We start from the raw sequence: 14,290 nt of genomic DNA on the forward strand, positions 1-14,290 counted from the left end.
CTACTTGCATCACATCGCTTGCATTTATTTACATCGCACACATGAGCTGAATTAAGCTACTTCTTGTACACGAGCAAAATTGCAATAATCCAATGTTGATAAATATTCGAATTTCACATCAAGGTCCAAGACAAAAACATGAGTATTTAAGACTTCTTATTGTGCCAATAAAACATTGCTACTTTACACTTGTTTCCATGGGCCAAATAACACAATTAACACAGTCGGTCAACCTATGGGTGAGCTACTGTGTGTTACAAAGCCATCCGTCAGCAATAATGAAAACAACGAGCCAGCCAGGAGTCGAACCTAGAATCTTCTGATCCGTAGTCAGACGCGTTATCCATTGCCAGCGCGCATTGGTCGAGGTAAACAACAAGAAATCGGTTGAAATGACGCTGAGATCAGTAGATCGAATCCTGTTCATGATGAACTCGTTGGGATTCCCACATCATAAACATTGTATATTAATATTTCCAAATCAAATATATAAACCCGTGTGCAATTAATCTTTGCCTAACGTCACTATACACAGTTATAAACAACGATAAGAACTCGTTTATTTGGCTGGTTTTGTCCTGTTGTGGCATTATTCGGACAGCAGGTGGCAGATTGGCTTGCATACCAAATCAAATGTTTTCCTTAATCCCCTTTAAATATTATTTGTAGTTTGCAAGATTATCAAATCGTGTTTTAACCATAATTTTAGTATTTTTGCAAAATGTATAAGCCTATATTAAATTCCCCACAACATTTGGCATCAATAACCCTTATTTTAATATTAAGGATTATTACCCTCAAGAGAAACTGACTAGTATTCAAAAGCATGTATGTAGATGACTATAGATATTTATATAGCCTATGAGTGTCTGTGTGTTATGGGCAATAAAAAGAAAAGAAAAAGACACATTTAGATTTGTTTCATTTATCTAAAGAGGATAAAGAAGAAATGAAGACAGAAATGTTTGTTTGTTCAATTTGACATTTTATGAAAAACATTAATAAACAACACAGTGATTACAAGAACAATCAAGTGTTGCATAAAAAAATAGAAAAAAAATAGAATAATAATAAAAACAATAATGGCATATGACACAGCAAACATGAACCGCATGTAGCCAGCCTTTTCCAGTTTTCCAACTGTACTCCTGGTATTCAGGTTCACAGCTACACACTGGAGTAGAGTAAGTAGACAGACTTAAGAAACTCAAGGGTTTTCATTGCTTGGCTTTTGTTTCTTCCCATATCCATGTTTTGCCAGCTCAGCCCTCCATTCTTCGTAAGATTGAGTCTCAGACTCTGTGCAGAACCAGTTTCCAAAGTACTGGCGATGTGACTGTGGCTTTCTGTCCTTGTTGCACTTTTTGCATATGATGACATCCGACTTCTTCTCATATTTTCTTGTCATTTGTCCAGCGCGCTCTTTGTCTTGCTTTCTCTTTCTGTATTGCAGGGTTGTGTATGGGATATCTTTATTTGAGGTCTGTGTCTGAGTGAAGGGTGGCATGAATGATGGTGGCATGGTGACGAGCATCATCTGTGAGGGTCCTGCAGAACACTGCACGGATGGGGGAAAGAGAGGATGTTGGGGTTGTGAAGCCTGGGAGATAGTCTGAGGTTGTGGCCTTCTCTTTAGCTTTGCCTCCCCAGCAGTTAGGAGGAAGAATGAAAGAATGAGGTTCAGCAGCTCCTTTCTGCAAAGCTGCAAGAAGCGTTTCAGTTGCTGCCATCGGTGCGTCTGGAGCTGGGATGCCTTGCATCACAGTTTGTTGTTCCTGTGACCTACAACGCCTGCTGTACCTGAAGACAAAACAAAACAAAACAAAAAAAAACTTCAGTTTTATCAGCTGATCAAATGTATCCTCCAATAGCACACTTCATCACATAAGATAAGTTAAGATATAAGGTTTTATTGTTCTCAAAGGAACATTTGTCTTTAAAATAGCACATACATTTATTTTACTTCACAGGTTATCTACATTTCTTTATATAAATATGAGTCTATTTTTAATTGCACGGGTTTAATTTGTAATTTGTTTATTCTGAGTCATATAGGGGGTCCTCTCCATCTTGTTTCGGGTTTATCTATGGTTTAAATATGTAAGGGAGGGAGGACAGCAGTTGTTGAACACTAATGTCTTGTATCCCTGTGTCCCGCATGTCATGTATGTATGTATGTATACGTATGTATGTATGTATGTATGTATGTATATGTGTGTGTGTGTGTGTGTGTGTGTGTGTGTGTGTGTGTGTGTGTGTGTGTGTGTGTGTGTAGCGGTTTCATATATATATATATATACACACACAAACTTGTATTATCAACACTATAGCATGATTACACTTTTTTAAAACTGTTTTCACATTTAACAATGAAATGGTCCTTCGTTTCATCATTCTTGTAATTTTTTTTTACTGAAAATAATGTAAGGCCATGAAGTTTCAGGTGGAAATCACTTGTTATTGTATTGTTTTACGGTAATTAAAAACACAAAACGGGTTAATTCGACCCAAACACTACTTTCCTATATGCCTGTTTTTTTACACCCATTACATTCAGTCATGATCGCCTTGTCATGCTATGCTCATAGCCACATTACACGAACTAAGTTAAAACAACTAACAGTAGCCTTGGGCCGGGCTAGTAATTCGGTGAATATATTTATTTTAATAAAAGTTTACTTACCAGAAGCCGGCGCTGGCGTTACTAAGCAACTCTGAGGCGGGGACATCCGAGTGGGGCGGGACATCGGTGTGAATCTTGGTAGCGATACGAGCGCTGATTGGCCACATCGTGGTAGAATTCTGGTAGATTCTTGGTAGCAGACAGGGACGTGATTGGTTGCCACTACCAAGATTCACCTCGACCGACGGGTGGCGGGGGGCGCCACTGGCCCGATGAAGCAATCACCGTGCATCTTGACGGCTCCATTTGTCAATTGATAAATAGTAAATTAAAAAAAATCTCTGGTGTATCTCAATCTATGCCTTAGATTCGTATTTAAGGCTGTATTTTCTACTTTCAATCCTTTTAGCTTCGACAAACCAAACCTCGATGTCCTCCATATAATCCAAACTCGATAATGCCAGTGATGAGTGGACAGTGAAACGGGTCAATGCGTGGGCCACTGGCCCTTTAGCCTTCTGGAGTAACATTTCCTCGGTTTTGCCTGTCAGCATTCTTACCATCTGGCTTTCCTAAAGGTAGATCTCAAACTAATACAAACGTGTTACGGGCCATGTGTTCTTACACAATACCACTAGAGGTCGCTCTGGTCTTTCTTAACTTAACTGCAATTTACTGAGGTCAAGTACGTTGTGGTTCGCGTTTGATTGTTCAAAGCAGGCACACGTATTTTTCCAGTGCGTGAATATAAAACATTTACGGTAATGATAATGAAACCGCTCTGAAGAGAGCCGCTGACCGTGGGGCAGATTGCAGACTCATGAAACATACGATACATTTTACTGTAGCCTAATTACTCCCGATAACACAGTGAAGGTATCACGAAGGTATCCTTTCGCGACCTTATTTTTTTCTTATGTGATTGACTCATACGTTCTGGGTTGAGATCCATAAGTGGATCGCAAAAGGAATATCGTCACATATGTTTTAGAGATAATATTACGTTTGGAATAATCTCAAACAACAGAAATTAGGAACTTTTTCTTAATATGATTCTGTGTCCAGCAAAATTCTTTACACACAAAAATAGATTTTTAAAGTCATCCCACAATTGTGTCTCCTCCTTGAATGAATTTAAACTCTATCTCAAGTCCTTAAAATTAGCACAAACGATACATGATATTTTGAAAAACTTCCCCAAAGAATTAGACAATTAACACATTACACACCCTTGTATGTTTCATTCAATATTTATCTATATCTTTATAGTTCATTTAGTTCAGTTTAGACCTCATTAATTGCTCTAAAGATTGTAATTGTAATTTTTATATTTTGAAATAACGTGTTAAATATTGACACGACAATTGTAAAATGTGTTATGTTCATGTTACAGTTTTGTGTTTTGTTTTCTATATTTGTACTGTGAAAAAGACGTTTAATAAAGTTTTTTTGGGGAAAAAATGGTGTACTTATGGATTTTTATTTTTTTTTACAATACATCAAAGTAAAAAAAAAAAGTCACATTGCTTCAGTATGGAGTTGCGCAGTGGATTTCTCAAAAGTACTTCATATTATTCATGCAATTAGTATAGGAAGTACTTTCATGCAATTAGTATAGGAGTTCTCCTGTATATAAATCATGGAAGGCTTATGGAAAATAATGTTTATATTCCCCATCAACATTGGGTGAAATATCTTTAATTTTACCCTGTGTTACGGATTTTGACAGATGATTACTCGAAAACACTAAACACTAAGTACACAATATTGTTCATGCAAGTAGTCTAGGAAGTAATACGCTCAGCAGTAGCCTATATGAATAATGGAACAATATATAATAAGGTTATTATTCCACTTCAAAGTTGAGTGAAATGATTGTGAGACTGCAGTCTGCCCCACAGTCATACCAGCAGCTCTTCTGAGCGGTTTCTTTAAGATTACCGTAAAGATGCTTAAACGCAGCTCGAAACTTCAGTCTACTGATAAAGCGCCGAGTTTGAAGGTTTAATAGTTGCCTATAAGCTACTTCTCACAAATTGGGATCTGGAGTGTTTTTGTAACTCAAAGGCCTTTCTTTGTATAGAAAACTCCACACACGAGGCTGGATACACGCGCTATTTGGTCCTCTTGGTCAGATTCCCAAGGTGAGAGGCAACGTTTTGGCAGAGGATGCTGGGCTGATCAACAGATTGCAGGATTGTATCTTGAGTAGGGAGGGAGGACCGCACAAAAAGAGAAATTGTCTGGGACTGAAATTGTGCGATTTTACTGTGAAAATAAGTTGAATAAGCATTGCTTAATGTAGGCTATACACAACTTGAGCGCGCCCAGCCTCTTTTTTTGCGTTCATCAGCCGCAGTGTGCAAGTGGGTGCGCGTGCCTGGTCCACAGTCGTCTCATCTCCGCCGGATCATGTGGATTATTGTGGCGTTTGTTCTGGCTGCGGCCGGTCCTGATGGAAGTTGGGGATGTCAACTTCCCCACGACTGGAGACCTCAGACAGAAGCGTGCCGTGCCGAACTGGCAGAGATCATTGTCTTTGCCAAGGTGCTGGCACTGCACGAGGAGTCTTATAGTATGTACAGGCATAACGACCTGCCACGGGAGCACGACAACAACATGTTCTTCTCTGCCGAGATTGAGCTGCTGTGTGATCAGGCATGGGGCAGCATGCTGGAGGTCCCTGCCGGCTCCAGGTTTAATGTCACCGGGCTGGGATACTTCCACTGCTTCTCTTATAGTGTCACCCAAAACAACAACTACTACTTCTTTCTAAGGTGAGCAACGCAGATATGACCTCTAGTTCTAATCACTTAGGAAAAGGATTTAGTGTCACAGTTTGCCATTTAAAAAAAAAAGAAAGAAAACTTGTGATCTATGTATAACTATTGCCCTATGATGACAGCATGTGATCCATAGTGCAGCAAATAACACATGGCTCTTTCCAGAGATGTTTGCACTGTATATTTTTTCATAAAGGGGGTGATACAACCTGAAAAAAAGAAATACACAGCAATATCACAGGGTCCTGGTGTCATCCTTTCAAATGGGAAACGTTGTTTAATTAATTTTGGATTAGACCAACATTCAAGGGCTTTGTTGTCAAGGATTTCACTCTGCCTCCAAGTCTCACAATTAGACACTTGAGTCACATCATTGTTTGGCTCCTCTCTTTTTCCCTCAGAGCTCAGGGCCCCTCTCTGGCACAGTGTAAACTTTAAAAGGAGGTCAATATTTAAACTAGAGGAGAAGGTGTCCATCAATCCAATGAAAGTAAACCATTAGTTTGGTAAGCCAGTGGGCCAAATGTTTTGAGAATAAACAACATTCATTTCTCATATAACTGACTTATAGAAAATGTGTTTGCAACATTGCATTGCAAGAGATTGAATCCATTCTTGCCTTTATCTAGTTATACGTTTAAATTTGTCAAAATTGGAGAGAGGGGCAGTGCAGTTGAATTGATAGCAAGACATCATTCCAGTACATGTGTCTAAAATGCAAGTCATCCAGCATGCCCTATATATTCAGTTTTATCCAAACTGTGCGACTGGGTTGATTTTATCAGTTGAATATAAAAATCAATGGATTTTAGGCTCAACTGTCTGTTTCTCCAATAACATCAGCAAATCTTCAGACTTGTGCACAGAGCTGTCATGAAAAGAAGTTACTCCAGGGTGACTCAAATATCTGTTGGCCAGGAAGGAAACGTGTCGTCAAAAGCAGAGAGTTGGCACCGTCCTGACTTATTGGCTTTCACACAGAATGCCTCAATGGGAAACCTGATTGATTTTGAGTTTATAATATATTTAATGACATGCCAAACCTTCTTTTCAGATTTCATCTGAGAAGGAGGTTTGTTGCAGCTTAAATCCTGAATGTCTGTGTTGGACAGAAACAACACTGTTACTTAGGAAACGTTAATTACATTCCAACCAGTGTAATTACAGAGCCAGACAGTTCCCAACAGCTTGAAGGTAGAACTACAAAAATATTTTCCTCAAGAGAGTTATCTGCAAGCCAATATCTGATAGGGCCGCCTTTTGTCCTGCTGAAACGCACCATTTTGCTGCTTGATAAAGAACATGTGCTGACAGGTCTGATGTAAACTTGATGATGTATGTGTTGTGTTTTGTCCCCTTAAACTGATGCAGAGTTTGATGTTCAGAGGGGGTTAGTAAAAAGCATCCATAAAACTTTCTGCAGGGTCTGCAGCAGTGTCAACTACAATAGCGTTCTTTAAAGCACATGTTACACTTCATATTCACAGAATCACTGTGATTGAAACACTGTGTGTTGCTGATTACAGTTTGTTAAGATGATTCCATTAGCTGTATTCCCCTTTTGTGGTGTTGAAACTATATGGTCATTATATGTTGAAATAGGCTATCAAACACCATGGGAAATGTCCTGGAGCGATGGTCACAACAGAGCCATGTTTAAATGCAGACCTGATGACAATTAGGACCCCGTGATTACTCCAGTAAACCAAAGCAGTAATCTTCCAGTGTTTACCAGGAACATACTGTTGAGGAATCCCTCCTCCCCTGAAATAGCGACCCACATTTTCCTTTGCAGAGGACCACAAAGGATGTAGACCATTATGGTAAACCAAACATAGCTCAGATGGGTTATTTCAAAAGAACAAAAATGGCAGTGCTTGCAGTTTTCTTTTTGAACGCAGTTATCTGGATAAAGTTAATTATTTCATTAACCTCAAACAAAAAACTTATTTTCTCATGACAAAAGTATAAAAGGACTTCAAATTGACATGTGGTTGATGAGAGTATGTGTACCTTTTCAGGAACTCACTTTAGCCCTCAAGATCCCTGTAATGTTTGTAAAGGGTGATTCATAAGTGAACAGTTATTTAGATATGTAAGATGTATTGATCAATAAAATATGATATACTCCTGGAATTACTTGCTTACTGTCGTTGTCCAGATACCGTTCATGCTTTGTGATATTCTCTCTCTACAGTAAAACATTGCTCTTCTTTATATTTACATGATTATTGTGTTTGTCTTTATATAACCACATGTTTCTATTCCTGTACAGTTTCATGAAGCTGGCTAGCAGTTTCTTTAGCATGGCATAAATGGACATGGAAAAATGATTAACCTTCATGTTCAATTTGTCAGAGAGAGGAAGACTAGCTTGATCCTTGTTTTTGAGAAAATCAAGTCAAGTCTATATGTCTCAGTGTCACAAGTGTCAGGTTTATAATCAGTTCAGTGTTTCACACCTTCTATCCTAAGACCCTCAATTCAGGTGAGAATAACATTACCCCTAAGAAGCCTTCAGCTGGGAACAATGGAACAAAAACATTGATGGAAGGAGATCTTTTTGTGTAAAGGCAGGTTTTGAGCCTGCTACACATATCAAAGTGTTTTAGATCTATACATCCGAGGCTTTGCATCCATGACCCAGCTATTTGCCTAAACATGTGCTACTCTATGGCTAGTTCTGTTCTTGGTAACTTGCGTCCCTCCATCTCAAACCTAAAACAGATCAGTGTAGAGTTTCAAAGGGCCACTATGGTGACCCCTGTGAAACACCAAGTCGCAGGCACACATGTGCAAGCCAAAACTAGAAAGTTCTCATCGCAGTCTCCAGTGGCATAGAGAGAACAAATCCAAATAAGGCTCTCCCTCAGGAGCTTTAAATGAGACAGACCAAGAGCTGAGCTTTATGTTGGCTGTCAGACTTCACCCTTTTTCATACTGCTTCTAGATTTTCTTTTTGTCCTAAAACAAATACGTTTAGTTTAGTTTAGTTTCCATCATTGAAGAGTCCAGTTCCTCTGAATCAACAATTCTGTCTGACCTCCCGGTCACTGTGCTTTTACTTGACCTTCGGCCTTGAACTTTTTTTTTCCACACATGCACACATGCACATATGCACATATGCACACACACACACACACACACACACACACACACACACACACAGTCTCTGATAGGGACAACTAAACTTTTGATGTCCCTCGAGGAGTGTAAAATGGAATCCAGATGTATGGAAACACACTGCTTCAAGACTTCCTCCCTCACAAAGTTTAAATCGTAGAAGAAGATATGAAACATGCACAGTAAACCCCTTTGGCTTGTAATTTGCTGGTCTGACTCACCCACATAATGCTTGAGTTTGCATATAAATAGGGAAAGGATTTGTAAACAATTCTAAAAAGAGACACTTCTTTGTTAAAAAAAAAATCCAACTTTTGTCAGCTTTATTGGATAGGAAGGTTCGTTTGAATGTACTGTGACACATTAGGATTAAATGTCACAACCTTTCTTGTACCTTTGTTTGTGTACATCTGCATCCTCTTTTTAAACATTCACAACTTTAGCTGTAAAAACTTCCCCCCCTCTATCCCACACAGGATGGATGAGAACTACAATATTGTTCCTCATGGAGTCAACTTCCAGGACCCAATCTTCCCTGACACAGCAGACATGAACCGCATGTTTGCCAGCCTTTTCCAGTTCTCCAACTGTACACCTGGTACTCAGGTCCACAGCTACACGCCAGAGTGGGAGGCTCAAGAGGACAGTCGGGTATGTAGCCCAGCTCGACCACCTTAAAATGACTCCTTTAAACATTAGAAGTTTGATGTTTCTTAGTCAGGAACTTTGATTTAGTCTGAATATGTTCTTGATGGCCATAGAAACATTTGTTAAAAAAGTGGAGTGATCGTTAATAAACCCAAATATTGTTATGCCCCATTGTTACTTCCTGTTGTCCTCAAATGAATGCTTTAACAAAGCTGGCAAATTAAATACATACTTTATTCATGAGAAACCAAAAACACGTTTTCTGAGGTTTTGGAAAAACAAAGAACTCCATTTTAAAAGGAAAGATCTACTTTGAAAACACAGCTTGGCAGAACATTTGTTGTTTGAAAGGCATTTCCTACATAAAAAGTTCAGCACTTTGGTGCAGAAGTCTGACATAAAGTAGACACACAAAGCAACTACAACGGTCTTAAATAGTGCACAACATGCCCAATCAAGTTCATGACAGAATAAATAGTAAGACGTGGACCATAACAGCTTCAAGATGTGAAAAATATTGAATGAAAGAGACCCCTGATGTCAACTTTTTTATTTTTGAAAGGAATATATGGAAATGTAGTAAATCACTGAGGTAAAACCAATGGATACATAATAAACCTGAAAAACTCCTCGATTACACAGAAACATTTATATATTGATGACCTGAGCAAAAATCTGCAATGGGTTAAGAGAATGAAAACATGGTTTGTATTTCCACTAACAGCAAATGTTTGGGTCAGTGTCTGTGATTATAATTACACAGTGACATTAAGGTATCAGTTATGTTTCTTACGTCACTCTTGATATGATAGGATTTACTCCTCCTAGCCAAATAGAAATGGCTTTCTTCTCGCTGACATGCACAACCATTGTTTGGAGAGCTGACCAAGAGTCCCATCAGAACAGATAACATTTTATTATTAAATGTTAACCAAAGAAAAGCAAAAGGCATTTAGTCAACAAGAAAATTACACCAAATGTTATCAGCAATAAAAACATTGGCAAGAAGGATTTTCCCACAGTATAATGGTCCAATAATACTATTTACTCTGAAGAGGTTCAATCACCTCCCTCACTTGATTGCCCATACAAAAGCAAAACTAGGCTCACATCATTTTTTTAAAAGCTTGTAATAGCCTTTGTCCAACGAAAATGTTGCTTCGACTCCTTCCCCACATTTGCAGCTCTGTCTCCCTGCTCTTCTATTTCTATTCTATCTAAAAAAAAAAAGGCATACAAGGTGCTGATTCTTTTCCTGAATCTTCTCACATGAGGTTGTGTTCTGATGAAGTGAACAAATGTCCTGTCTGATGTCCTGTCATTCATCCATCCCACAAACCTTTATACAGAGGTTTTACAAATACTACCAATTTGTAGTAGACCCAAGATAGGCCGGCGTCACAGTGGAGAGATTGTGTAACAATTGATTACATATTACATCTGGCCAATGGAACACCTTGGTTAGACTGATTTTCCGTGTTTTAGTCCTGATTTTATATTCTTAAAAGCACTAAAGCTTATCCTTTATACAACGTGCCATGTTTGTACTTCATGTCTGTTTCTACGTCTTGGCTCCCAACTTTTCTGAGGATAGTTGCCAAAGTATTTGGTAAAGCTCTAGCTTAGGAGGCTTGTGTTTGAGTGTAAGTCATAGTCTGAATGCATAGAAGAGTGATGTGCCATTTCAAGCCTTTTGCTTTACATAACTTGATCGTTCTGCTCCTGAACTCAGTCCTTTGCATAATAAAGTTTTATTCCTCTTTCAGATCTCTCATGGGACATAAGTTATAGCACATGGGAAAAATCCACAGCTAATATTTCACTGCATAATGTACTAAACAGTATTGTGAGCTTGCTGCCAGCCACACATTTCTTACATTTCCTCGAAACTCTGAGCGGTTGTTATCTGATGGAAAGGTATATCCATCAGTGTTACACATTGACCCATGTGGAAGCGCTAGGAACTGTAAAGGAAATCCACACTCAGGCAGACATACAGACAGCAGGGGCAATTCTTTTCCAGAAAAGGTTCAGGGCCTTTGTCTGTCAGGGGTTTTGCAGGAATGTTAGATTTCATCTCACAGTGGTGTCTGCCTGTCTCACATGAAGCATGTTGTGTAACCTCTTTCGATCCTCGTCCCTACCTGAAGCTACAGCCTGTTGTCTTTGGCTTACAATATAAATTGGCTGGTACATAAATCAAACAGCATACACCGACTCTTTAAGTATAAATTCCTCAAACTGTTCCACAGTAAGAAAGGTATTATCTCAAAATTACTTTATGATTGATTTCTTTCCATTTTCCCAAACCCCTTCTTTCTTTTTAGGCTAAAGTCAGCCCAAAACCCTTCTCTTCAACTCAAACACAAACAGGGAAATTTGCTGAAAGACTTATGAGCTGTTGGCATTGCTTGTCAGCCCAAAGAGCATGCCAGAAGTTTTCATTCATTTGACTTGTCCGAAGGAAATTCAGTATCAAAACAGCAGCTGCATCAGGGGCTACGTCATAGCTTATTGCACTTCTGGTGAGATGCCAAACCTCATTTCGTTATTCTATACTTATATATGTGTAATGACAATAAAGTTGAATCTCATCTCATCTCATATAAGTAAAACAAAAACACAGGAGCACAAAATTAGTCATTCTCGACTTGAAATCCAACAGAATTCACTCCAAAAGTAGTGCCAGATGGAAATCTGTTAGAATGCTTTGTAAGAACAAAATGTACATGTTGTTTGAGATAACCACAAAGTAATTGATCAGTAACTTGACATCTCAGTGTGTAAAGGGGTCACAATCATATTTTCCTGAAGTATAATTGTGCTCCTAGTGCTACCTGTTGTTAAAAATGTATGTGTTGCAATAATTGGAATAAACAAGCATCCCTTTCCCTCTTCTTTTCAAAGCTGCTGTGCTCTGCAGTGCAGAAGGCTTTGTTTGAGGAAGAGGAGAGGGTCAGGACACTCTCCCAGCAGGTACGTTCCTTAGAGAAAGCCAATGATCATCTTAGGGAAAAAGTGAAGACCATGAAGCGTCTGCTACGCCAGGCCCAACGAGAAACAACCAAAGAGCAGAACACCCTCGGCCTCAAACAGCTCTACGATTCAAAGATGCCCCAAACTCACCAAGATCAGGACACTACACAGCACCAAAAGAAGCCGACACTTAAAAAAGTCCTCTCCAGGAATCTAAAAAACTAGATCTTTTGAATTTTGTTGTATGTAAACCAAACTAGGCTTCAAATTAGGCGTCAACATCCGACAACTGAAAGGACTGTATATGAGAAAGGGAGAAGAGACAGCTAACAGCAGCAAATGATTCAGAATCAGAATAATCAAAGAATTTAAGCGTATTTCTTTCATAGCTCAAATGTTCCTATCCTGATTTAAAAATAAAGAATAAATCCTAAAAGATTAAAACAACAACATGAGCAGGCCCACATGAACAGGAGATGTCGCACAAAATCATGAACATTAGGGACATTATATTGGCATGTTTCTCTGCAGAGCACACAGTATGCAGTCAGTAAACCCTTGTCATATATCAGCAGAATAAACAGGTACAAAAGGGATAGAGTGAAGGGAGGTTGGACACTAATTGATAGCAGATGTTGTATTTCCCTTTGAAGGTAAAAAAAAAGTCGAAAACTATCCATGTGTATTATATTCACTTCAGGCATTCCTGAGTTATTGCATCACAAGAATGTGACATCCAGAAAAGGATTCTTTTTCTGGGATATTATAATGTGGAAGTGAGGTAGACTGGAATATTGATTACCATTGTGTGTGTGTGTGTGTGTGTGTGTGTGTGTGTGTGTGTGCGTGCGTGTGTGTGTGTGTGTGTGTGTGTGTGTGTGTGTGTGTGTGTGTGTGTGTGTGTGTGTGTGTGTACCCTGAAAGGAGGTCTTTCACTTGACCTATTTGGCATCCCTAATGCCATGAATAAAATTCAGGGATGAACTGCATCCAGCGTAAAAAAGGATTTAAATATTTTCCAGGAGATCCTCATCTAAACTACTTAAATATTGATTGATTGACTGTGACTATTCTCTCTAAATAACTGTTACTGCTAAATGGCTCAGCCCCAGATTTTTACTTTTGTTGTTTATTTGATTAATTCAGTGGCAGCACAAACATTCTCCAGACACTAAATACTAATGTTAAAACATGTGGAAAATGTCAAAGCACTAAAAATGTAATTTCTTGTGTTTTCTTTCTGTGCTGGACACACTATGCATTATATAAATATGAGTATCATTTCTTTCTTCTGAAAGGCTGTTGTAAAAATGCTCCAAATCCTCTGTTTGATGTCCACTTAAGGGCAAGCTAATGTGAAAGTGTCATTCATGTTTTCATCAAATAGAGCAGCTATTAGTTGAAAGAGTGTTATCAAGTAGTGATGAGTGTTGAAATTTTTTCTGAGGAAATACAAAAGGCCCAAACCAGGTGTTAGCGTTTAGTTACAGAGGGGCAGATGTGCTAAAGTTAAAATGCTGCAAGATTGTTTATTACTTCATATCAAATTTTCTACTTTTAAGTTGAACGTAAATTGTCTCCCAGATGTATTGTTTTCTGCTTAATGCAAGTGCTATTATTCAAAATGTAATGAATGAAAGCAAAATATCTGTATTTAAAAAAGGTGCTGAGCACCCAGTTTGGATTAATTTCAACCCTTGTAAAAACTTACAATTCACTTATGTTACTTTTTTTTTTTTTTGCTTCTCTCATTATCTATCTTTTCCTTTACTTCTATCATCTAGTTTGATTTTCCACTAGCATATTGCATTTTTTAACATTTCATGTTTTTAAATAAATAAATGATCTTTACAACACTTCCCATGTCACTGTCAATGTTTTGGTCTAACTTGTCTTCATAGTATGGCTATCTGCTTTTTGGTGAATTAAAAAGGGAAAGAGTCATGTTCTGGAGGAAGCCTTCAAAAAACTATGCCAAACTATAAAATAACAATGTTGTGATTTCAAGACTTGTGTTTAATAGCTTGCATCTTCTGCCTCACAGAATAGAGCTTCATGTATCAATTTAAATAAGCTGCCCAGTCAGCCAAAAGCAGAGAAAAAGTGACTACGGAGACAACAGTGTTGCAGAGAGGTA

General features: G+C 38.4%; 1 protein-coding gene across 1 annotated transcript; it reads left to right on the forward strand.

Annotated features, from left to right (window-relative positions):
• The first annotated feature begins 4,623 nt into the window (after window positions 1-4,623).
• Window positions 4,624-14,009, forward strand: ccdc3b (coiled-coil domain containing 3b). Its single transcript, XM_079340776.1, has 3 exons — window positions 4,624-5,400; window positions 9,006-9,180; window positions 12,085-14,009. Exons 1-3 carry the CDS (start codon window positions 5,036-5,038, stop codon window positions 12,376-12,378), a joined length of 834 nt encoding a protein of 277 aa, XP_079196902.1. The 5' UTR covers window positions 4,624-5,035; the 3' UTR covers window positions 12,379-14,009.
• Window positions 14,010-14,290: the final 281 nt, after the last annotated feature.

The sequence above is a fragment of the Symphodus melops genome (genome assembly GCF_947650265.1).
Source record: "Symphodus melops genome assembly, chromosome: 4".
Taxonomy (NCBI): Eukaryota; Metazoa; Chordata; class Actinopteri; order Labriformes; family Labridae; genus Symphodus; species Symphodus melops.

What these genes read in the sequence shown, in the direction of transcription:
- ccdc3b (XM_079340776.1), top strand. Translation starts at nt 5,036, where the DNA reads ATGTGGATTATTGTGGCGTTTGTTCTGGCTGCGGCCGGTCCTGATGGA. An exon ending in AACTACTACTTCTTTCTAAG is followed by an intron (nt 5,401 to 9,005) that starts GTGAGCAACGCA and finishes TATCCCACACAG; the next exon opens with GATGGATGAGAACTACAATA. An exon ending in AGGCTCAAGAGGACAGTCGG is followed by an intron (nt 9,181 to 12,084) that starts GTATGTAGCCCA and finishes TTCTTTTCAAAG; the next exon opens with CTGCTGTGCTCTGCAGTGCA.